The 24433-nt window shown below is 48.0% G+C and overlaps 1 protein-coding gene across 1 annotated transcript in view; it reads left to right on the top strand.

The window, feature by feature from the left end:
* The window catches only part of LOC136573434 (vomeronasal type-2 receptor 26-like), a 92765-nt gene that overhangs the window by 41714 nt on the left and 26618 nt on the right, over window positions 1-24433 (top strand). Inside the window, exons 2-3 of the mRNA XM_066574724.1 lie at window positions 13557-14576; window positions 20999-21122. Coding sequence (XP_066430821.1) covers window positions 13557-14576; window positions 20999-21122 — 1144 coding nt within the window. The remainder of the gene's footprint in view (window positions 1-13556; window positions 14577-20998; window positions 21123-24433) is intronic.

Here is a 24433-nt window from a genome sequence, read left to right on the forward strand (position 1 = left end):
TTGGGCCAAAGAAGAGGAGCGTTGCTGCATTCATAAGACGTTCACAGTTGGACTAGCATCGGAGTCCGCTTCATGCCCGTGTTTGCTGAGGGTGTGGGCTGAGGCCTATGTCCGGGGAGAACTGCAACTGCGCCAGGTTGGACCTGTGGAACTTGTTCCAGGTTAATCCAGTCTTTGGAGCGGTGAAAGTAAACGTAACTGATTTAATGAGACCTTCACAGATAGACTAGCATCGGAGTCCGCTTCATGCCCGCATTTGCTGAGGGTGTGGGCTGAGGCCTATGTCCTGGGGGAACTGCAACTGTGCCAGGTTGGGCCTGTGGAACTTCTTCCTCGTTAATGCAGTCTTTGGAGCCATGAAAGAAAACGTAACTGATTTAATGAGACCTTCACAGCTGGACTAGCATCGGAGTCCGCTTCATGCCCACGTTTGCTGAGGGTGTGGGCTGAGGCCTATGTCCTGGGGGAACTGCAACTGTGCCAGGTTGGGCCTGTGGAACTTCTTCCTCGTTAATGCAGTCTTTGGAGCCATGAAAGAAAACGTAACTGATTTAATGAGACCTTCACAGCTGGACTAGTATCGGAGTCCGCTTCATGCCCGCGTTTGCTGAGGGTGTGGGTTGAGGCCTATGTCCTGGGGGAACTGCAACTGCGCCAGGTTGGGCTTTTTCCTCGTTAAGGGTGGACACCCACTGGGGTTTTTTTCTCCACTGCGCTGCGAGAGTAAAGGTAAGGTCTCGCAGCGCAGTGCGAGAAAAAAAACGGCATCATGCCAGGATATCGGCACGACACCAGGATATCGCCTGTCTTTTCAATGGGGCCAGTGGCAGCAGCGCTAACCCCATTGAAAAGAGATGGAGAATGCTGCGGATTCTGCCACAGCTGTCACAGCTGTGGCAGAAGTCCGCGGCATTCTATCCCATTGCTTTCAATGGGATCGGCACTGCTGCCGATCCCATTGAAAGCAAAGGTTTCTGCCAAGCCCCACAGTATGATTATCGGGGAAGGGCTTGAAATATAAGCCCTTCCCCGATAATCAGCAACAAGTGTTAAAAAATATATATATATATATTCACTAAGGATGAGCAGGTATACTCGCTAAGGCACTACTCGTTTGAGTAATGTGCCTTAGACGAGTATCTCCCTGCTTGTCCTTAAAGATTCGGGGGCCGCCGCGGGGCGGGGAGCTGCGGGGGAGAGCGGGGAGGAATGGAGGGGAGATCTCTCTCTCCCTCTCTCCCGCCTGCTCTCGCCTGCTCCCCGCCGCGACTCACCTGTCAGCCGCGGCGGTCCCTGAATCTTTATGGACGAGCAGGGAGATACTCGTCTAAGGCACATTACTCGAACGAGTAGTGCCTTAGCGAGTATACTCGCTCATCCTTAATATTCACCTCTCCGGCGCTCAGACACGTCCTCCGGCTGACTCCCCTGCACTGCTGTGAAGCTCTTTCAGCAGGCGGGGATTTTTAAATCCCCGCCTCCTGAAAGGGCTGTGCTGATTGGCTGAGGGCTCAGCCAATAGCAGCTAGTGCTTAGCTATTGGCTGAGAGTTCAGCCAATTACACATAGCCCTTAGCTATTCATGAATGGATGCTATTCATGAATGAATAGCTAAGGGCTATGTGTCATTGGCTGAGCACTCAGCCAATAGCTAAGCACTAGCTGCTATTGGCTGAGCCCTCAGCCAATCAGCACAGCACTTTCAGGAAGCGGAAAGAGCTTCACAGCAGTGCAAGGGAGCCAGCCGGAGGACGTGTCTGAGCGCCGGAGAGGTGAGTAATTTTTTTTTTTTACACACTTTTTGCTGTTTATCGGAGAAGGGCTTATATTTCAAGCGATAATCATTCTGCGGGGCTTGGCAGAAACCATTGCTTTCAATGGGATCGGCAGCAGTGCCGATCCCACTGAAAGCAATGGGATAGAATGCTGCGGACTTCTGCCACAGCTGTGACAGCTTTCATCCCCGCGGGGATGAAGGAAACTCCTGCCACAGCTGCCACAGCTGTCACATTCTCCCTATGTTTTCAATGGGGCTAGCACTGCTGCCGCTGGCCCCATTGAAACCACTAGCGATATGCCGGTTCTATACTGCTGTCTTTCTTGCACTGCGAGGCGAGAGTTTTCTCGTGCTCTCACAGCGCAAGAAAGAAAATATCGCCAGTGAGCGTCCACCCTAATGCAGTCTTTGGAGCAGTGAAACAAAAACATAACTGATTTAATGAGACCTTCACAGCTGGACTAGCATCGGAGTCCGCTTCATGCCCGCGTTTGCTGAGGGTGTGTGCAGTGCCCTATGTACTCGGCGAAGTGAAAGTCTGCCATGTTTAGGCACTGTGATTTCTTCATGTTTAATGTCTTTGGGTTCCTTGGACCCGCCTATGCTGTGGGTGCACACAGACTTCCCATCGCTGTGTTTTACCTGTCAAAGACACTGACTGACTTGGATAGGGTGCAGAGTGCAGATGGCTTTCCCCTTACGGTGTCGATTGAGCTATCCAACACCTGCACAGAATGAATAGTGTGTGGGCACATACATTTTTCCAGTGCTGTGTCAGTCGCGGCACCTTGGGTCCCACAAGGTGTTTGCTAGGACCGAGCTTGGCCAAGGGCCCGCTCACATACTTCCCACACAGGCTACAGCGGGTCCTGGTCATGTTTTCTTGGCCTTGTAAGGCCACCTGCTCCTCCCGCTTGGGTTTAGGTTTTCAGCACTGGGCATCATGTATTTTCTCTCGTGTTACCACAGTTATCTGAGACACTGGTTTGGGCCAAAGAAGACGAGCGTTACTGCATTAATGAGAAGTTCACTGCTGTACTAGCATCAGAGTCCACTTCATGCCCGCGATTGCTGAGGGTGTGGGCTGAGGCCTATGTCCTGGGGGAACTGCAACTGCGCCAGGTTGGGCCTGTGGAACTTGTTACTGGTTAATCCAGTCTTTGGAGCGGTGAAAGCAACCACAACTAATTTAATGAGACGTTCACAGCTGTTCTAGGATCGAAGTCCGCTTTATGCCCATGATTGCTGAGGGTGTGGGCCGAGGTCCTTGGCGGGGTGTAACTTTGCCATGTTCAGGCGCTGTGATTTCTTTATGCGTAATACCAACTTTAAGTTCCTGGGGCTCGCCTATGCTGTGGGTGCACAAAGACTTCCCATTGCGGTGTTTTACCTGTCTGACACAAACCCACTGACTGACTAGGGCAGAAAAGTAGGCCGAGGCCCTTCACAGCCATGTTTGGGCACTGATATCCTCATGTGTAATACCATGCTTGAGTTTCTTGGACTATCCTATGCTGTGAGTGCACAATGAGTTCCCTTTGCGTTGCTTTACCTGTCTGGCAAAAATACACTGACTGACTAGGGTAGAAATGTGGGCTGATGTCCTGGGTGGGGTGAAGGTCTGCCAAGTTTGGGTGCTCTGATTTCTTCTTGTGTAATACCATCTTTGTGCACCGACAGCATAGACAAGCCCCAGGAACTCGAAGACTTTCCATTGCGGTGTGGAGCTATCTAACACCTACACAGAATGCATTGTGTGGGGACACATAGATTTCCCTTTGCTCTGCAACTTGCGGCACCTTGGGTCACACAAGATGGAGGCTGGGAGCGAGCCTGACCCTGGGCCCGCTCACATGCTTCCCACACAGAATATTGCTGCATTGGGGAGATGTGTGAAAGTGCTGGCACCTAAGTCCCCTTATGCCCACGTTTGCGGCTCCTGACTATTTCGCGATGGAGGTGGCATGGGATTGGAATGATGATCGTACGTCAATTTATCATTGATTCTCAACAGCATTGTGGGCTATCACGCTCCCTTCCCCCGCCCTTTCAAAGAGGGTCGCTGCCTGGCCCTGCCAACCCTCTGCAGTGTGTGCCTCCGGTTCCTTCTCATCGCAGACGCACTTGGAAATAGACATGAGGGTGGTGTAGCTATGAAGCGAGCGTGTGGCATGAGGGCAGCTGAAGGCTGTGCAGGGAAACTTTTGTGTGCGCTGTGGATGCAGGGTCGTGCTGAGGGTTGGGCAGCATGTAACCCAAGAGAAGAGGCAGCGGTGTGACCCACAGGCAGTGATTGTTCTTGGTTGCAGGTAGTGTGGTGGTTTGCTAAGGTGTGCCTTGCTAAAGAGGGTTTGTCCGAAGTAAAAATTGTTAGGGGGAAGCGCAGACTCTTGCCCCTATTGTGGCTTAATAGTGGGACCTGGGAGCCTGAGATGCAGCCCTGCATGCTGCCCCAGCTCTGCTCCATCCGTTTCTGTGGTGTTTCCATGACTTTCGGATGTTTTCTGGTTTTTCACAAGTGAAGACCTATCCGGAGCATCTGTCATATACAAAAATGCTCGAGTCCCCCATTGACTTCAATGGGGTTCGTTACTCGAAACGAGCTCTCGAGCAACGAGCACCCGAGCATTTTGGTGCTCGCTCATCTCTAGTGATAGGCCTACTTATTGAATGATAACTGGAAATTATTTATATTGTGGTCACTATTTCCCAAAATGTCCCTCAACCTGCACTCCCAATATTTGGTACGGTTTGTTAGTTAATAATAAGTCCAGAGTGGCCATCCCTCTAGTTGACTCCCACACAAATTGGTCAAGGTAGTTGTCTTTAATTGTTCACAAGAACTTATCACCCTTCCAGAAATAATATGGCAGCATCCATAGGTGCATTAAAACAAAATACATTTTATTCTCCCATAGCAAGCAAAGGTCTAACTGCTGACCAAAACGTCGTTATTTTTTATCATTCATTCTCGCTTCAAGCTCACCCACTTTACCGATCAGACTTCTTACATTCGGGGCGGAGCCTAACTGCTGAGCGGAATGGAGTCCTGAGAGAGGAGCTCCATGACAGCGGCACATATTGGGACCTTCTGCAGCTATCAGACAGCCTCAACATGGGAAAGATCGGAAGGGACAGGAGCAGTGAACACCTAGGAACACCTAGGAAGAATAAAGGGCAAGTAGATATGCAGGGACCAGATATTGATTAAGCCTTCTTGGTGCTAATACCAAGCACAAATAATCTCGGTCTTGGGCACTATCAACTTCCCAAGACTATAGATACTACCGTTGTGGGGGTGTATTATCACCCTAAAACAGGTATTTGTTGCCTTGAATAGATGCCAGTTAAGGCATCACACTATACCTAGAAAGCATGATATATGGCATCTACATTTTCAAGAATCCTCTGAGATACATTTCCAGAGTTATTAATATTTTTCTTTATGTATTATGTGTGTCAGTCTTTGTGAGTACTATATTAAATTTTAATTGCTTTATTAAAGGTTATGTTTTAAAGTCCTAACAGTGAAGAGTTGCACATAAAATTTTGGACTTTACTTGCCCCCAGTGACAAACGTTCCCAGATGCAGCCTCAATTCTCAAGGCTGCAAGGAACAACAACGACCTCAGATATGGAGGTACACCTCTACAAATCTTTCAAGATTTGGCGCCCTCCACCTTGGCTAAACGCCGCCCTCTGCGACCCTTACTGGACGCTTTGAGGGAGAGGGACATTCGCTATGCGTGGCTATTTCCCTTTGGGCTGGGCATAACGCACAAGGGTCGCAGACTAAACATATGTACACCAGACGACCTGGAAAAATGTTGGCATATACTGGACTTAGACCCAATTGAGCTACCTTGCTGGCAGCCGATCCCAGACTTGCCTAACTTCACGACTCTAGATCTTCCTGAGAGATGGCAACTGTCAGGAAATGCAAAGTCACCCAAGGAAAAAAATGAAGAAACCTCGAGAAGAGGTCATTGGCTCCGAGACCTGAAGGCCGACGTTGCCCAGGGGGCTTCCCCCCTTCCCCAAGTTTATGAGAAAACCTAATGGACTGCGCCCCACCTGCGCCATGACTCCGCAGCCACATATTCCATGTGGTGGAACTGTGGGGAGGGAGACGGGTGGTGTAGTAAGATTTCCTACCTCACTAAGCAGAGTTTACCGTTCCTATGTTATCTGTTTCTTCTTATAAGAATGTTCCTCCAATCCGGCTGGAGGTGACTTGGGGTCACTTTTCACTTATAACCCTCCTTTTCCTTTCGTGTCTTTGTCTTATTCCCATATCTCTACCCCACCCCCTACTCTCTCCCCTGTGGGAGAATACTACTTGCATTATCTCATTGTGTTTATATCCTACCAATAGCTGAAGTCCAAATTTCCGGCGTCAGAGACTGATCACACGACAAACGCCCTACGATGAAGAGTCTACGGGTTACATCCTTTAACGTGAGAGGCCTCAACTCACCTTCAAAAAGATACAACGTATCTCTACTAGCCAAAAGTTATGGCACTAGTGTTCTTCTTCTACAGGAAACTCATTATAAAAAGAGTAAATGCCTATCATTACCAGGCAGATACTTTGATCAGATCTTCCATAGCGCTCACTCCACCTCTGCCTCGAATGGGGTCTCAATTAGAGATGAGCGAGCACCAAAATGCTTGAGTGCTCGTTACTCGAGTCGAACTTTCAGTGATGCTCGAGAGTTCGTTTCGAGTAACGAACCCCATTGAAGTCAATGGGTGACTCGAGCATTTTTGTATATGACCAATGCTCGCTAAGGTTTTCATTTGTGAAAATCTGGGAAATTCAAGAAAGTGATGGGAACGGATAGGGCAGGCGAGGAGCTACATGTTGGGCTGCATCTCAAGTTCCCAGGTCCCACTATTAAGCCACAATAGTGGCAAGAGTGAGACCCCCCCCCCCCCGCACTGTCAGCATAAAGATCGTTCTCCTCTGCCACAGCTGTTACAGAAGAACAATGTTAGCCCATTGAATTCAATGGAGCCGGCAATACAGCCGGCTCCATTGAAAGCAATGGGCTGCCAGCGATCGCGGGATGAATTGTCGGGAAGGGGTTAAATATATAAGCCCTTCCCTGCAATTCATCCAGAAATGTGTAAAAATAAAAAAAATATATATACTGACCTTGTCCTGGCAGACGGAGTTCAGCGCGGCCGGCTGCAGTTCTCCTGAACTGCTCTGAACAGCTGTGAGTAGTATTCAGCAGCTGGGGATTTAAAATCCCCGCCTGCTGAATGAGTTGCCTCTGATTGGTCACAGCCTGACCAATCAGAGGCAGCTCTTACTCACACCCATTTATGAATTCATGAATGGGTGAGTGAGTGCTGCCTCTGAATGGCTCAGGGGCAGCTCACAGCTGAATGACAGCTGAGAGCTGCCCCTGATTGGCCCTGTGCTGAGCCAATCAGAGGCAGCACTCACTCACCCATTCATGAATTCATAAATGGGTGTGAGTGAGAGCTGCCTCTGATTGGTCAGGCTGTGACCAATCAGAGGCAACTCATTCAGCAGGCGGGGATTTTAAATCCCCAGCTGCTGAATACTACTCACAGCTGTTCAGAGCAGTTCAGGAGAACTGCAGCCGCCCGCGCTGAACTCCGTCTGCCGGGACCAGGTGAGTATATATATATTTTTTTTTACACATTTCTGGATGAATTGCAGGGAAGGGCTTATATATTCAAGCCCTTCCTGACAATTCATCCCGCGATCGCCGGCAGCCCATTGCTTTCAATGGAGCCGGCTGTATTGCCGGCTCCATTGAATTCAATGGCTAACATCGTTCTGCCGGGACAAGGTGAGTATATATATTTTTTATTTTTACACATTTGTGGATGAATGGCAGGGAACGGCTTATATATTTAAGCCCTTCCCGACAATTCATCCCGCAATCGCATGCAGCCCATTGCTTTCAATGGAGCCGGCTGTATTTCGGGCTCCATTGAATTCAATGGTCAGTGCTCGTTTAATCGAGACGAGTACCACGTGGTGCTCATCTCGAGTAACGAGCATCTCGAGCACCCTAATACTCGAACGAGCATCAAGCTCGGACGAGTATGCTCGCTCATCTCTAGTCTCGATCTTCCTTCATAAATCTGTAAATTTTAAATGTCAGGCCAGTTTTGAAGATGGGGAGGGTAGGGCCCTGATTTTGAAGGGAACATGCAACAACATTAAAACAACTATAGCCAACCTTTATGCCCCCAATATCGACCAAGGCCTTGGCTGATCAAAAACCTATCAATACTGAAACACTTCGCAGAAGGCCAAATAATCTTGGGAGGAGATCTAAATATCACCATACACCCGTTAAGCGACTCCTCAACAGGCCGCTCCCATACCTCACAAATGAAAATCAGGAGGCTCATTCGTAGTCTTCATGAATTAAACTTGACAGATGCATGGTGCCTCCTGAACCCTTCTACAAAAGATTATACCTTTTTCTCAAAAGTACACCAATCCCATCAGAGACTGGACTATATATTCCTTTCCTCGGAGCTCCTTACACACCTTGAGAGAGTTAAAATTGATGTAACTACAATTTCAGATCATGCTCCGGTCCATGTGGACCTCCGCCTTCCCCAACCTAAACCCAAAGAATGGAGATGGAGGCTCAATGCATCCTTGCTTGACTCCCCGGAGGAAAGGGAACGTCTTTCAACCCTCTTAGAGGAATACTTCTCCATCAATACAAATGGGGACGCGGAGGTCCCCGTGGTCTGGGAATCCCACAAGGCTTTCATGCGAGGATTACTGATAGCCCTGGGCACTAAGACAAAAAAAACTCCTCCAAAAAGACATAGACGACAGACTGAGCAAAATTGCAAAATTGGAACAGATAACGAAACTGTCCCAATCAAAATTAGCCTTAGAAGAATTGGAGGACCTAAGAAGAGATCTTAAACAACGCTTAGATTTCCCCTACAACAAAAAAACATCTATACCATAAGCATGTAGTTTATGCACAGGGCAATAGACGTAGTAAATTTATGTCTGCCCTGATCAAAAAAGCACGAGCCAAAAACCACATTCATTCCATTAAAATTTATAACGGATCCCACGTAACCTTCTCGGAAGAGATCGCAAAAGCCTTCTATCAATTCTATTCTAAACTTTATAATATCAGACAACAAAACCCCCTCTCCTCGGAAGAAGAAAAGGAAATAGAAAGAATGACTGACTCCTTTCTGCTTCAAACCCACCTCCCTAAACTTAATAATGAACAGGCGGAATCCCTAATGGTCCCAGTCTCCCGGGAGGAGGTCAACCTCCTCTTAAAATCTTGCCCGCATGGCAAAAGCCCAGGCCCAGATGGCCTAAACTTATTGTACTACAACTCCTTTAAGCAAACCCTAGTGCCCAGAATCACAGAACTATTTAACGCCCTCCTGCAAGGTGCCCCCTTCCCCAAACAGTCCCTCGAAGCTCACATAACCTTACTGCATAAAGACAATAAAAACCCGAAATTATGTGGCAGTTATCGCCCAATTTCTCTTCTAAACTTCGATTTAAAATTATGGGCCAAACTCCAAGCCAAAAAATTAGGCTTCCTGCCATCTCTGATCAACGAAGAACAGACGGGGTTTGTGAAGGGGAGGGAGGGCAGAGACAACAGCAGAAGAATCCTCCATGCGATACGGTATGCCCACAAATTCAAAATACTCTTACTCCTGGTAGGAACAGACGCCGAAAAGGCTTTTGACCGGGTAGGCTGGGGATACATGAAGAAAACTTTACTTAATTTTAATATTCCTCAGGCTTTCGTTTCTGCCATCCTCTCCCTATACTCATCTCGAAATGCTAGGCTCAAAATCAATGAGATTCTCTCCCCAGCCTTTGACATTAAAAATGGCACCCGCTAGGGCTGCCCCCTATCTCCATCCCTATTCGTACTAGCATTAGAGCCCTTTCTCCAGACGATCAGACAAGACCCGGAAATCCAAGGCCTTGAATGGGAGAAACATTCACTCTCTTCAGCTGCTTTTGCAGATGACATAGTATTTCTAATAGCAAACCCTGAGAGAGGCCTGACCAAACTAGAAACTGCACTTAATAACTTTGGGTTGTTTTCTAACTTTAAAATTAACTTTTCAAAGTACACTGTTCTAAATGTCTCAATTCTAGAAACTCGCTGCAAAGTCATTAAGAAATATTCCCCTTTCAACTGGGCCAAGAAATCAATGGATTTCTTAGGAATTAAGCTAACCAAAAAAATAGAGGATCTCTACCAAGCCAATCCCCTCCCCCCCCCCCCCCCCCTAATCGGCCAAATTAAAAATCTCCTACGAAACTACGATATTCCTCTTATATCGTGGTTTGGGAGGAAAAATATCCTAAAGACCTACATTTTCCCTATAATTTTATACAAGATCAGAATGCGTCCAATCCACCTCCCAAAAAGCTTCTTAAAAACAATACGAACAACCTTCTCTGGGTTTGTGTGGGGGAATAAAAGGCCTAGACTGGCCTACAGCCTTATGATTAAAAGAGGCACAGAAGGCGGCATAGATCTCCCCAATGTGTCAGACTTTTATTGCGCATCCCAATTGGGATACTGGATGGACCTGATACTCCCAACCAGAGATAAAATTCTACCCTCTCTAGCAGAGGCCTCAGAGGGGAGATCATTTCTGAAAGAACTGTGGTTCCCCTCAAATAATAGAAGCAGGTCTTAATCCTCTCATCAGGGGCCCTTGCGAAATATGGTCAAGCTTAAAAGAAACTCTAGCACCAGACCCATCACCATGTGCTCCTATAAGAGTCATCCCCAGCCTGCTAGACACCCCCAGTGACCCTGCCTCCCACTCAATATGGGAGAAATTTAAGGGTCTCAATATAGGAGCTTTACAAACAATAGCCCACAAAAATACAGATGAAATCCTAAAAGACCTTCTCCCTGTGCATAACATCTCATCCCTTCAACAAATTTATGTTAAAAAAACACTTAACAATTTCTTAAACAAATACACCTCTACTAGGCCTCTAACAGGATTCGAAAAGACCCTGACAGACAATAACTCCAAGTCTAAGAAGATTTCCTACCTACGCAAACAATTTATCATCAAATCATCCTATACAAAACCTAATTTCCTTATTTCCTGGGAAAAGGAACTGGGCATTTCTCTCTCACCATCCGATATCAAATCTATTTTGAACACCTCGTTCGGCATCTCACCTTGCATTCTAGCTCAAGAAAGCCATTACAAACTACTGGTGAGGTGGTATAAAACCCCCCAGTGGTTGGCTGCCTACAATCTAGCTCAACATGGGAGATGCTGGAGATGCGAGAGCGACATAGGATCATATACCCATATCTGGTGGAGCTGCCCGATCTTGGCCGCTTTCTGGACAGAGGTGGAAGTGACACTAAAAAAATTTGCATCGGGTATATCTATCTCTCCGGAGATGATATTTCTATGGAAGCCTACTAAAGAATTTCATCCTAAGAGGAATCCACTCATTGCCTTCCTTCTAGACGCTGCTAAAGCATTAATTCCATTACTGTGGCTTCAAAAAACTCCTCCTTCACTAGCTCAGTGGATGGAAAAAGTTGACACCACTGCTAACTTAGAGGAGCTATTTAGTTGGGTCACAGACTCTCATGAAAATTTCTGGAATACATGGGGTCCATGGAGGCAATTGAGGGCATCATGAATTGCACCTATTGAGTTGGGGCCTCTCACGTGGGGGTCGCCCCCCCCCCATACTCCTTCACTACACAACATAGAAAAAAAAAACCCAGGGAGAACCCTGAACCTCACTAGCAGGATGCCCATACTTCATACTTCACGTTCCTTAGTTACCCGTCCCCTGTCCAGGAAATAGCTGTAAAACATCGGCTCAAACCCCTCAAGTAGCCATGCTCGATCCTCTCACATCACTTCAGATCAACATTAAGATAGCTGACAACCCCCCTGATTATAGGGAAAACCTTCTATACACACATTGAGTCCATTTTCAAACCTGCGAGTTATAACCCAACAGTATATCTACCCTACAGCACCCCATTCGCCCCACTACCCTTTCCCCCTTCTGTCTGTCCTATCCCCCGACTACCCAATTATTACTTTATATTCTTTCAGTCAATGTTAATTAGACAGTCACTCTAATCCTGCCGCCGCTGAATATCAAAAGGAAACAAGACCTTATCATTCTGCCTACCGCAGAACGAGAAGATGAGCCTTATCAACAGACAATGGGAGAAGACTCGATATCAGTATACGATTAGAAGCCTCCTACCTCCCGATCTCTACCTCTCATGGTCTTATTTTACTGTGATGCAGATATTTGTTAAAGAATTCTTTATGACTGTCTATGTCCTACCTGTTAATGAAAAACAAAAATGTCAATAAAACTTGATTTTCAAAAAAAAAAAGACTTCTTACATTCATTGCCATACAATTTATATGGTTGTTGTTATTCTATAACTTCATTGTGCTACTAATGGTACCATTGGCTGTTCTGTCAGTTCTAACTGTTCTAACCCCACCTGCTCGACCCCCATTCCCATTACTTGGTCGCAGGTCGTTATCTACACTGTCTGCCCTCCTGTTTCTTTTATTGCCCCCCCCCCCCCCAGTCCCTAGTGGCAGCGTAATCACATGATCATGTACCTGACCCGGCATCATGACCACGTGACTGCTACTGCACCACATCAAAAGTGCCCGCAGACGGTGATGTTTAATCTGGAGTATGCGACTTGTGCTTCGAGTGAGGACCATCTTGTGGGCAAAAACATGATTGCATCATATGACTCAAGTCACGTGATGTCTCCTGGATGAGTAATACTTCTGTCCCTGGCTACCGGGACACTCAAAGAAGAGAATGGGAGGCGGGCATCACAATATTAAAAGCATTTGTAATAATAGTTATATTAAATTTGTATTGTAATATGCTTAATGCATGTATGGAAGGTTGTAGATAGTTAGGAATAAGACATGTAAGGAAGTTGGTTGCTTTTAGTAGATTTGAATACATAATGTTAATGCTGGACTGCTGTGTTCTTCATACCCGGCTGTGTTCTTGGAGCGGGATACCAGCTGAAACAATAGTATCAGCTGCATCCCGCTGTGAACTCCTGATAAGGCTGATCCTTCTTTTTCAGCATACTGAAAGAGAACTATCAGCAACTCATTAACGAAAACTGCACAATGTCAGTGTAGTTGGAACCAATGATTCTCGCTCAAAAGATGTCCTTGAGTGTTTTTTGAGACAGAAACATTGTGTCTAATCCAACCTTAAAAAATCTGCACATTTGCCCACCCCCACAGGCTCCTATAGGGACCTTTGAGGTGCAAATGCGCAGCAAAATAGTGAGAATGAGTCCAATGATATCTATGTGTTCTTTTTGCTGTGTATTGCTCGCACAAAAATTTCCTACATAAATACAAGTTCTGCCCATGTCCCATATGGACAGATCTCACAAGGAAAATGAACCCAATCCTCTAACTAAACTTTAATTTTTTTTGCTCAGATCAAGAGTCTCAGTTGCAAAATCGCTGCATGTCCTATTTTCATGTGAATCTCGCTAGACAATGGGACATGTAATATGTGGCACACATGGGGTGCCCATGTGCTGCATAATGCAATTTATGTCCGAGACTCTCAGGCACAACTTTCTGTAGCACATCTAAATACAACATAATTAGTTTTGTATGTGGCGTTTGGGATTTCTGAGGACGTCCTACTAACTAACTGACTGAGAACAGTCTGTACAAAATGATCTTAGTTTTCTTCTGTGTTTTGCAGATCAGCTATGGAGCCTCCGACCCCTCATTATCTGATAGACTCCTCTATCCTCATGTTTTCCGAATGGTTCAAAATTACCACACCCACAATATGGCGATCACCGAACTGCTGGAGCACTTTGGCTGGACCTGGGTTGGGATTATAGTATCACAGGATGAAGCTGGAGAGAATGAGCTGCTTATACTAACAAAGTACATGAGAGAGCGCGGGATCTGTGCCGCCTTCACCATAACACTTGACAATAAAAATTATAATACGATTTTACAAGCTCTAAACAATCCACAAGTCTCCATCATTATAATGTGCGGGACCCTCTCTCTTTCTATGAGTCCTTTATTAGAAGAATATGAATTCATACTTTTAGACAACACCTTCATCCTTTCACCATCCTGGATCAGTACTACTGGCAAACCGTTAAAAGAAATGTATTCGCTATATACAGGAAATCTGGCAGTGAAGTTTTCATTACCTTTTCCAGGTCTGGAGGATTTTATAAAAATATACAGGAAACATGATGATATGAACCAAAAACATTCTTACTGGAGATTGTTATTTGATATGTACAAGCATGATGATATAGATTCCTTCATATCAGACTATGACATCATTAAAGAACACAACTACACTCGGGACAATGCTGCAGATAATCTGAGGGACGTTCTCTCATCGGGGGTCGCCTCAAGTTTGTATTCTGCAGTAGAAGTTCTGGCAAAAGCTCTACATGAAATGTTCTTATTTATAAAAGACAAATATGAAGAAAACTCAATAACTGTATTTTTACACTACAGACGGAAGTTACAGCGCTACATACAAATGATGAAGTCCTCACCGGATCCAATGAGACCTTCATATTACTTTAATGAACAGGGGGAAGGCAAACATCCATATACGATCATAAACTGGTTACATACAGAAGACGCCATACATGAGGTTGTAGTAGGGAATTTTACTCCGTGGGCTGTCAGTGGTGAAAAGCTTCACATAAATCGGCAGTCTATAACATGGAAAAACACAAAGGGGGTGAGAAGAGTTATATTATGTAGGTGATTATGTAAATCCTGTCTGCCCTTTAACATCATTATTAGAGATGAGCGAGCACCAAAATGCTCGGGTGCTCGTTACTCGAGACGAACTTTTCGCGATGCTCGAGGGTTCGTTTCGAGTAACGCACCCCATTGAAGTCAATGGGCGACCCGAGCATTTTTGTATATCGCCGATGCTCGCTAAGGTTTTCATTTGTGAAAATCGGGGCAATTCAAGAAAGTGATGGGAACGACACAACAACGGATAAGGCAGGCGAGGGGCTACATGTTGGGCTGCATCTCAAGTTCACAGGTCCCACTATTAAGCCACAATAGCAGCAAGAGTGTCCCCCCCCCCTCCCAACAACTTTTGCATCTGAAAAGCCCTCATTAGCAATGCATACCTTAGCTAAGCACCACACTACCTCCAACAAAGCACAATCACTGCCTGCATGACACTCCGCTGCCACTTCTCCTGGGTTACATGCTGCCAAATCCCCCTCCCACGACCCAGTGTCCACAGCGCACACCAAACTGTCCCTGCCCAGCCTTCAGCTGCCCTCATGCCACGCCACCCTCATGTCTATTTATAAGTGCGTCTGCCACAGGAAAAGCAGGCATACACTGCAGAGGGTTGGCACGGCTAGGCAGCGACCCTCTTTAAAAGGGGCGGGGCGATAGCCCACAATGCTGTACAGAAGCAATGAGAAATCCAATCCTGTGCCACCTCCATCTGGAGCTGCACACGTGGGCATAGCAATGGGGAACCTATGTGCCACACACTATTCATTCTGTCAAGGTGTCTGCATGCCCCAGTCAGACCGCGTTTTTTTATATATAGTCACAGGCAGGTACAACTCCGCAATGGGAATTCCGTGTGCACCCACAGCATGGGTGGCTCCCTGGAACCCACCGGCGGTACATAAATATATCCCATTGCAGTGCCCAACACAGCTGAGGTAGTAATGTGATGTTTAATGCAGGTGGGCTTCGGCCCACACTGCATGCCCCAGTCAGACTGGGGTTCTTTAGAAGTGGAAACAGATGCATTTACAACTCCCTGTGGACCCACAGCATGGGTGGCTCCCTGGAACCCACCGGCGGTACATAAATATATCCCATTGCATTGCCCAACACAGCTGAGGTAGTAATGTCATGCTTAATGCAGGTGGGCTTCGGCCCACACTGCATGCCCCAGTCAGACTGGGGTTCTTTAGAAGTGGAAACAGATGCATTTACAACTCCCTGTGGACCCACAGCATGGGTGGGTGCCAGGAAGCCACCGGCGGTACATAAATATATCCCATTGCAGTGCCCATCACAGCTGATGTAATGTCGTGCTTAATGCAGGTGGGCTTCGGCCCACACTGCATGCCCCAGTCAGACTGGGGTTCTTTAGAAGTGGACACATGTAGTTACAACTCCCTGTGGACCCACAGCATGGGTGGGTGCCAGGAAGCCACCGGCGGTACATAAAAATATCCCATTGCAGTGCCCAACACAGCTGAGGTAATGTCAGCTGTAATGCAGGTGGGCTAAAAATTAATTTGATTACACTGTAGGCGAGGGCCCACAAAAATTGCTGTATCAACAGTACTAATGTACCTCAGAAAAATTGCCCGTGCCCAACCAAGAGGGCAGGTGAAACCCATTAATCGCTTTGGTTAATGTGGCTTAATTGGTAACTAGGCCAGGAGGCAGCCCAGTAAAAATAAAAATTGGTTGAGGTGAAAGTTTCAACGCTTTAATGAGCATTGAAACGTATAAAGATTGTTTAGAAAAATTATATGACTAAGCCTTGTGGGCCTAAGAAAAATTGCACGTTCAGCGTGATTATGTGAGGTTTCAGGAGGAGGAGCAGGAGGAGGAGGAGGAATATTATACACAGATTGATGAAGCGAAAAGGTCCCCGTTTTTGATGGGGATACAAAACGATGCTTCCATCCGCGGGTGCAGCCTACGTATTGCTTAGGTATCGCTGCTGTCCGCTGGTGGAGAACAGAAGTCTGGGGAAATCCAGGCTTTGTTCATCTTGAGTGTTAGCCTGTCGGCACAGTCGGTTGACAGGCGGGTACGCTTATCTGTGATGATTCCCCCAGCCGCACTAAACACCCTCTCTGACAAGACGCTAGCCGCAGGACAAGCAAGCACCTCCAGGGCATACAGCGCGAGTTCAGGCCACGTGTCCAGCTTCGACACCCAGCAGTTGTAGGGGGCAGAGTCGTCACGGAGGATGGTCGTGCGATCGGCTACGTACTCCCTCACCATCCTTTTACAGTGCTCCCGCCGACTCAGCCGTGACTGGGGAGCGGTGACACAGTCTTGCTGGGGAGCCATAAAGCAGTCAAGGGCCTTAAAGAGTGTTGCCCTGCCTGTGCTGTACATGCTGCCTGATCTCCGCGCCTCCCCTGCTACCTGGCCCTCGGAACTGCGCCTTCGGCCACTAGCGCTGTCGTATGGGAATTTTACCATCAGTTTGTCCGCCAGGGTCCTGTGGTATAGCAACACTCTCGAACCCCTTTCCTCTTCAGGTATGAGAGTGGAAAGGTTCTCCTTATACCGTGGGTCGAGCAGTGTGTACACCCAGTAATCCGTAGTGGCCAGAATGCGTGTAACACGAGGGTCACGAGAAAGGCATCCCAACATGAAGTCAGCCATGTGTGCCAGGGTACCTGTACGCAACACATGGCTGTCCTCACTAGGAAGATTACTTTCAGGATCCTCCTCCTCCTCCTCCTCCTCCTCATGCCATACATGCTGAAAGGATGACAGCCCAGCAGCATGTGTACCCTCACCAGTGGGCCAAGCTGTCTCTTCCCCCTCCTCCTCATCGTCCTCCTCCTCCTCCTCCTCACCACGCTGAGATATAGACAGGAGGGTGCTCTGACTATCCAGTGACATACTGTCTTGCCCCGGCTCTGTTTCCGAGTGCAAAGCGTCTGCCTTTATGCTTTGCAGGGAACTTCTCAAGAGGCATAGCAGAGGAATGGTGACGCTAATGATTGCAGCATCGCCGCTCACCACCTGAGTAGACTCCTCAAACTTTCCAAGGACCTGGCAGATGTCTGCCAACCAGGCCCACTCTTCTGAAAATAATTGAGGAGGCTGACTCCCGCTGCGCCGCCCATGTTGGCGCTGGTATTCCACTATAGCTCTACGCTGCTCATAGAGCCTGGCCAACATGTGGAGCATAGTGTTCCACCGTGTGGGCACGTCACACAGCAGTCGGTGCACTGGCAGATTAAACCGATGTTGCAGGGTGCGCAGGGTGGCAGCGTCCGTGTGGGACTTGCGGAAATGTGCGCAGAGCCGGCGCACCTTTCCGAGCAGGTCTGACAAGCGTGGGTAGCTTTTCAGAAAGCGCTGAACCACCAAATTAAAGACGTGGGCCAGGCATGGCACGTGCGTGAGGCTGCCGAGCTGCAGAGCCGCCACCAGGTTACGGCCGTTGTCACACACGACCATGCCCGGTTGGAGGCTCAGTGGCGCAAGCCAGCGGTCGGTCTGCTCTGTCAGACCCTGCAGCAGTTCGTGAGCCGTGTGCCTCTTATCTCCTAAGCTGAGTAGTTTCAGCACGGCCTGCTGACGGTTGCCCACCGCTGTGCTGCCACGCCGCGCGACACCGACTGCTGGCGACGTTCTGCTGCTGCTGACACATCTTGATTGCGAGACAGAGGTTGCGTTTGAGGAGGAGGTGGTTTAGTGGAGGAAGCATACACCGCCGCAGATACCACCACCGAGCTGTGGCCCGCAATTCTGGGGGTGGGTAGGACGTGAGCGGTCCCAGGCTCTGACTCTGTCCCAGCCTCCACTGAATTCACCCAATGTGCCGTCAGGGAGATATAGTGGCCCTGCCCGCCTGTCCACGTGTCCGTTGTTAAGTGGACCTTGGCAGTAACCGCGTTGGTGAGGGCGCGTACAATGTTGCGGGAGACGTGGTCGTGCAGGGCTGGGACGGCACATCGGGAAAAGTAGTGGCGACTGGGAACTGAGTAGCGCGGGGCCACCGCCGCCATCATACTTTTGAAGGACTCCGTTTCCACAACCCTATACGGCAGCATCTCCAGGCTGATAAATTTGGCTACGTGCACGTTTAACGCTTGAGCGTGCGGGTGCGTGGCAGCGTACTTGCGCTTGCGCTCAAACACTTACGCTAGCGACGGCTGGACGCTGCGCTGACAGACATTGCTGGATGGGGTCGAGGACAGCGGAGGTGAGGGTGTTGGTGCAGGCCAGGAGACGGTAGTGCCTGTGTCCTCAGAGCGGGCTTGGATCTCAGTGGCAGGTTGGGGCACAGGGGGAGAGGCAGCGGTGCAAACCGGAGGCGGTGAACGGCCTTCGTCCCACCTTGTGGGGTGCTTGGCCATCATATGTCTGCGCATGCTGGTGGTGGTGAGGCTGGTGGTGGTGGCTCCCCGGCTGATCTTGGCGCGACAAAGGTTGCACACCACTGTTCGTCGGTCGTCTGCACTCTCAGTGAAAAACTGCCACACCTTTGAGCACCTCGGCCTCTGCAGGGTGGCATGGCGCGAGGGGGCGCTTTGGGAAACAGTTGGTGGATTATTTGGTCTGGCCCTGCCTCTACCCCTGGCCACCGCACTGCCTCTTGCAACCTGCCCTGCTGCTGCCCTTGCCTCCCCCTCTGAAGACCTGTCCTCAGTAGGCGTAGCAAACCAGGTGGGGTCAGTCACCTCATTGTCCTGCTGCTCTTCCTCAGAATCCTCGGTGCGCTCCTCCCTCGGACTTAATGCCCTTACTACTACCTCACTGATAGACAACTGTGTCTCATCGTCATCGGCCTCCTCACCCACTGAAAGGTCTTGAGACAGTTGCCGGAAGTCCCCAGCCTCATCCCCCGGACCCCGGGAACTTTGCAATGGTTGGGCATCAGTCACGATAAACTCCTCTGGTGGGAGAGAAACCACTGCTGCCCAATCTGAGCAGGGGCCCGAGAACAGTTTCTGGGAGTCTGCCCGCTCCTCAGAATGTCTCATTTTCATGGAGTGAGGAGGCTGGGAGGAAGGAGGAGCAGCAGCCAGAGGATTCTGAGTTGCAGCAGTGGACGGCGCAGAACTCTGGGTGGACGATAGGTTGCTGGAAGCACTTTCTGCCATCCATGACAGGACCTGCCCTGCTCACACTGCTCATTTTCTAATAAAGGTCTACCGCGTGGACCCATTAAATGTGCTATGAATGTGGGGACGCCAGAAACGTGCCTCTCTCCTAATCCCGCAGCAGTCGGCTGCGATACACCTGGATCAGGAGCTCGGCCTGTGCCCACACCCGGACTAGGGCCTCCGCGGCCGCGGCCGCGCCCACGTCCTCTAGGCCTACCCCTACCCCTCAGCATGCTGTATTACCAGGAATGAAGAAACACAACGCTGTAAATAAATGTGGCGCTTATTGGCCTGTGGTTGGAGGCTGACTTCCTTTACGGAACCCCAGGAAATAATTTGGCGCAAGCCTGCTGTAACACTTAGCTGGCTGCGTATATATTTGGAGAACTACTACCCCCAGCAGACACGGACCCAGAACACTGAGCACAGTGACAGGCAGGCCAAATAGATGTTTTTTCAATATTTTTTTCAAAAGGACCACTGCGTATATTCAATCTATAATATATGTCTTCTGGCCCTGCCTACACAATTCTATCCCTGGAGTATTACTGCAGGGCACAATGCTCTGCACGGCCGATATACCAAAAAAAAAAAAAATGTGCAACACTGCTAAAAGCAGCCTCCACAGTACTGCACACGGTTAGATGTGGCCCTAAGAAGGACCGTTGGGGTTCTTGAAGCCTACAATAACTCCTAACGCTCTCCCTGCCTCCACACTTCTGTCCCTGGACTATTACTGCAGGGCGCAATGCTCTGCACTGCCGATATACCAAAAAAAAAAAAAAGTGCAACACTGCTAAAAGCAGCCTCCACACTACTGCACACGGTTAGATGTGGCCCTAAGAAGGACCGTTGGGGTTCTTGAAGCCTACACTAACTCCTAACACTCTCCCTATAGCAGCTCCGGCACCAACAGCACTGTCCCTCAGCTATCTCACAACGCATCTGAGGCGAGCCGCGGGAGGGGCCGATTTTTATACTCGGGTGACACCTGATCTCCCCAGCCACTCACTGCAGGGGGGTGGTATAGGGCTTGAACGTCGCAGGGGGAAGTTGTAATGCCTTGCCTGTCTTTCTATTGGCCAGAAAAGCGCGCTAACGTCTCAGAGATGAAAGTGAAAGTAACCCGAACATCGCGTGGTACTCGTTACGAGTAACGAGCATCTCGAACACGCTAATACTCGAACGAGTATCAAGCTCGGACGAGTACGTTCGCTCATCTCTAATCATTATATAGTTTACATCCTCTTATCATACATGTGTGTTTTATCATTGTAGTAAAGGTTCTTGTCTTTTCCTACAGATCCCAGTATCCCGCTGCTCCGACCAATGTTCACCTGGAAGCAGGAAAAAGGCAAGAGAAACAATCCATGCCTGCTGCTATGACTGCGTCCCGTGTGCAGAAGGGGAGATATCCAATATAACTGGTATATGGTAGTATGAGCAGTAGGTGATGATGACAGTGATGTACCAAAAGGATATATATATAAGAACCCTTTGGAATGACCGTTATTTCAGCAATCATCACCAATAAAATGTGTCAGGTCCATCACAATTATAGAGAAAGAGACAAACATAGTCAAACTAAACTAAAAACAAAGAATTTATACAATTCATATATTTTATTGAATTAAATATTCATCCAGAATACATGGAGAAAAAGTTTGAGAAGCTACAAATTTAAAGTAAATCTGTCACCTCCCTACAACACCATAAAGTAAGTCCTGCTCCTGTTGGGGAGGTGACAGGGAGCTGGATGATGTATTTTTATACTCACATGCTCCCAGGTTTCTGCGTCGCTCGCCACTGAATTCACACAATGACCTGAAATCTCTTTTCAGACTGCCGTGTGCGCGCTCTCCTATAGACGTCTATGGGAGAGCACGCAAACAGCAATCTGAAAAGAGTCTGATTTCTGTGCGGCGCATGGATGCCAGTGGCAGGAACCAGGGAGTGGCTGTGTATAACAATACTTCACCCGGCTCCCTGTCACATCCCCTAACAGCAACTTAACTTACTAAATAGTGTTGTAGGGAGGTGACAGGTTCCCTTTAAAGACATATAGATGCTCCTATAGCAGCAGTCACCACGAAACATGTCCAGGAGCTACTAGTAAGATTTGTACATCACTGAGCTGGAACTTTGGATCATTCTTGTAAATTGATTTAGGTTCATTACTATGCCTGAGATGTCCAGCATGCACAGCACTCTCCAGGTGATGCCACATTATCTACAAGGGGTTAAAATCATGGTTCTGATTTGGCAATTTCCAAACATAAATCTTATTATTTAGCACTCTTCAGCTGTTTTACTTGTGTGCTTTATTTCATTGTCTTGTTACATCACCCAGCATTCTCCTATAAGATGTTCTGATCTGCCGTAGAATTCATTATTCCCTTAATGATTACAAGCTGTCCATTCTCTGAGGAGCAGAGCAGCCACAAACCATGATGCTGCCTCCACCAGGCTTTGGATGTGGCTTTGGTGTTGGTTTCTCCCAAACAGTGTTGTACATTTTTGCTCAAAAGTTTCACTTTTATCTCTTGTGCAAAGCACATTTTCCCAGAAGCATTGTGAAGCATCCAGGTGTCTCGGGCAAACTGGAGATGGACTGCAATGTTCTTTTGGACAGCAGTGGCTTCCTTTGTGGTATCCTTCCATGAACACCATTCTTCCTCAGTGTGCCTCTAACACATGGCACATAGACAGGGGTTACTGAAGCTTGCAGATCCTCCTGTAGGTATTCATAATCTTTATTAATATAGCACCAGCATATTTCACAGCACATTACAAGTTGTTTCTCAGCTTCTTCAGGTGTTGCCTGATGTGCTCAAAGAGTAAAATAACAGCAATTTTGACTTTTATTTTTCTTTTCAAATATTTTTTATATTAGAATTTTTTGTAATTACGTACATTGTACAGTCTGCATGTAGAGTTTTGAGAAACATACACATAGCATGATCTTGTTATTTTGACAATTGTTTCGCTGTTAAGTGCATATACAAGAAATAGTTATGGCGTTTTCTATGCATAAACTGTTGAGCCATCCATTTGTGTATCACATTTTTTGCAACAAATAGTAATAGAAATAGAAAACTAATAAAACATCACTTTAACAAATAGCACAGCCAAGGACGCTGCATAGCTCTACATTTCTTTTGGTTTCCATTGGTGTTAGCAATGACTTTTTAATAGGTGTAATGACCGTAATTATATCAAGTATGTCTTTGATGCTGGGAGGGTGCTTTGATTTCCATTTTCTGGTGATAGATAATTTAGCCACCAATAGGCAGTGACATGTGCATTTTCTATATCTTAGTGGAATTAGATTGCATTCTAGTAGAGATGAGCGAGCACACCCGTCCGAGCTTGATGCTTGTTCGAGTATTAGGGTACTCGAGATGCTCGCTAATCGAGAGGAACACCACGGGGTACTCGAGACAATTGCATTTCCTTCCCCGCATGTTTAGCGCCATTTTCTAGCCAATAGACATGCTGGGAAGGCATTACCACTTCCTGCTGTGATGTGCCAGCCCCCCCCCCCCCCACAGTAGTGAGTGGCTGGGCCAATGAGGTGACCGCGGCTCGCCTCAGACGCATGCTGGCAAAGGTTAAGGATAGTGCTGCTGCTGATATAGGGATAGTATTAGAGTAGGATCCTGTCCTCAGAACCCCAACGGTCCTTCTTAGGGCTGCTCTTCATAGTTTGCATTACTGTTGTGGCTGGCTGGGAGCAGTAGTGCACCAATTTTTTTAAGCATCTCGGGCTGTGCAGGCCACTTCAGCTATACTGTTCTGTGTGTGCAGTGCATAAGGCAGAGTGTATGTACACAGCTACTTATATAGGAAAAAGTTATACAATCCTCCTGATCCTCTGTACAAGAACCCCAACGATCCTTCTTAGGGCTACATCTGACCATGTGCATTATAGTTGTGGCTGGCTGGGAGCAGTAGTGCATCAATTTTTGTATTACGCATCTAGGCCTGTTCCCAGCCTGTCAGTAATAGCATTCTTAGGCTGCAGTGCCTCACTCCATGAAAATGACATATTCTGAGCAGGCAGACTCCCAGGAACTGTTTTTGGGTCCCTGCCGTGAGTGGAAAAAAACGGTTCCTCTCTCACCTGAGGAGTTTGTCGTGACCGATTCCCAACCTTTGCAAAGTTCCTGGAGTCCGGGTGATGAGGCTGGGGACTTACGGCAACTGTCTCAAGAGCTTTTTGTGGATGAGGATGATGAGACACAGTTGTCTGTCAGTGAGGTAGTAGTAAGAGCAGTAAGTCCGAGGGAGAAGCGCACAGAGGATTCGGAGGAAGAGCAGCTGAACGATGAGGTTACTAACCCTACCTGGTTTGCTAAGCCTACTGAGGATAGGGCTTCAGAGGGGGAGGCAAGTGCAGCAATAGGACAGATTGGATGAGGCAGTGGAGTGGCCAGGGGTAGAGGCAGAGCCAGAGCGAAGAATCCCCCAACTGTTTCCCAAAGCATCCCCTTGCGACAAGCCTCCGTGCAAAGGGCTAGATGTTCAAAGGTGTGGATGTTTTTTAGTGAGAGTGTGGACGACCGATGAACAGTGGTGTGCAACCTGTGTCACACCAAGATCAGCTGGGGAGCCACCACTGCCAGCATCACCAGCATGCGCAGGCATATGATGGGCAAGCACCCCACAAGGTGGGACGAAGGCCATTTACCGCCTCCGGGTCATACCATTGCCTCTTCCCCTGTGCCCTTACCTGCCA

This window comes from Eleutherodactylus coqui, chromosome 7 (genome assembly GCF_035609145.1).
Source record: "Eleutherodactylus coqui strain aEleCoq1 chromosome 7, aEleCoq1.hap1, whole genome shotgun sequence".
In the NCBI taxonomy this organism is placed as follows: Eukaryota; Metazoa; Chordata; class Amphibia; order Anura; family Eleutherodactylidae; genus Eleutherodactylus; species Eleutherodactylus coqui.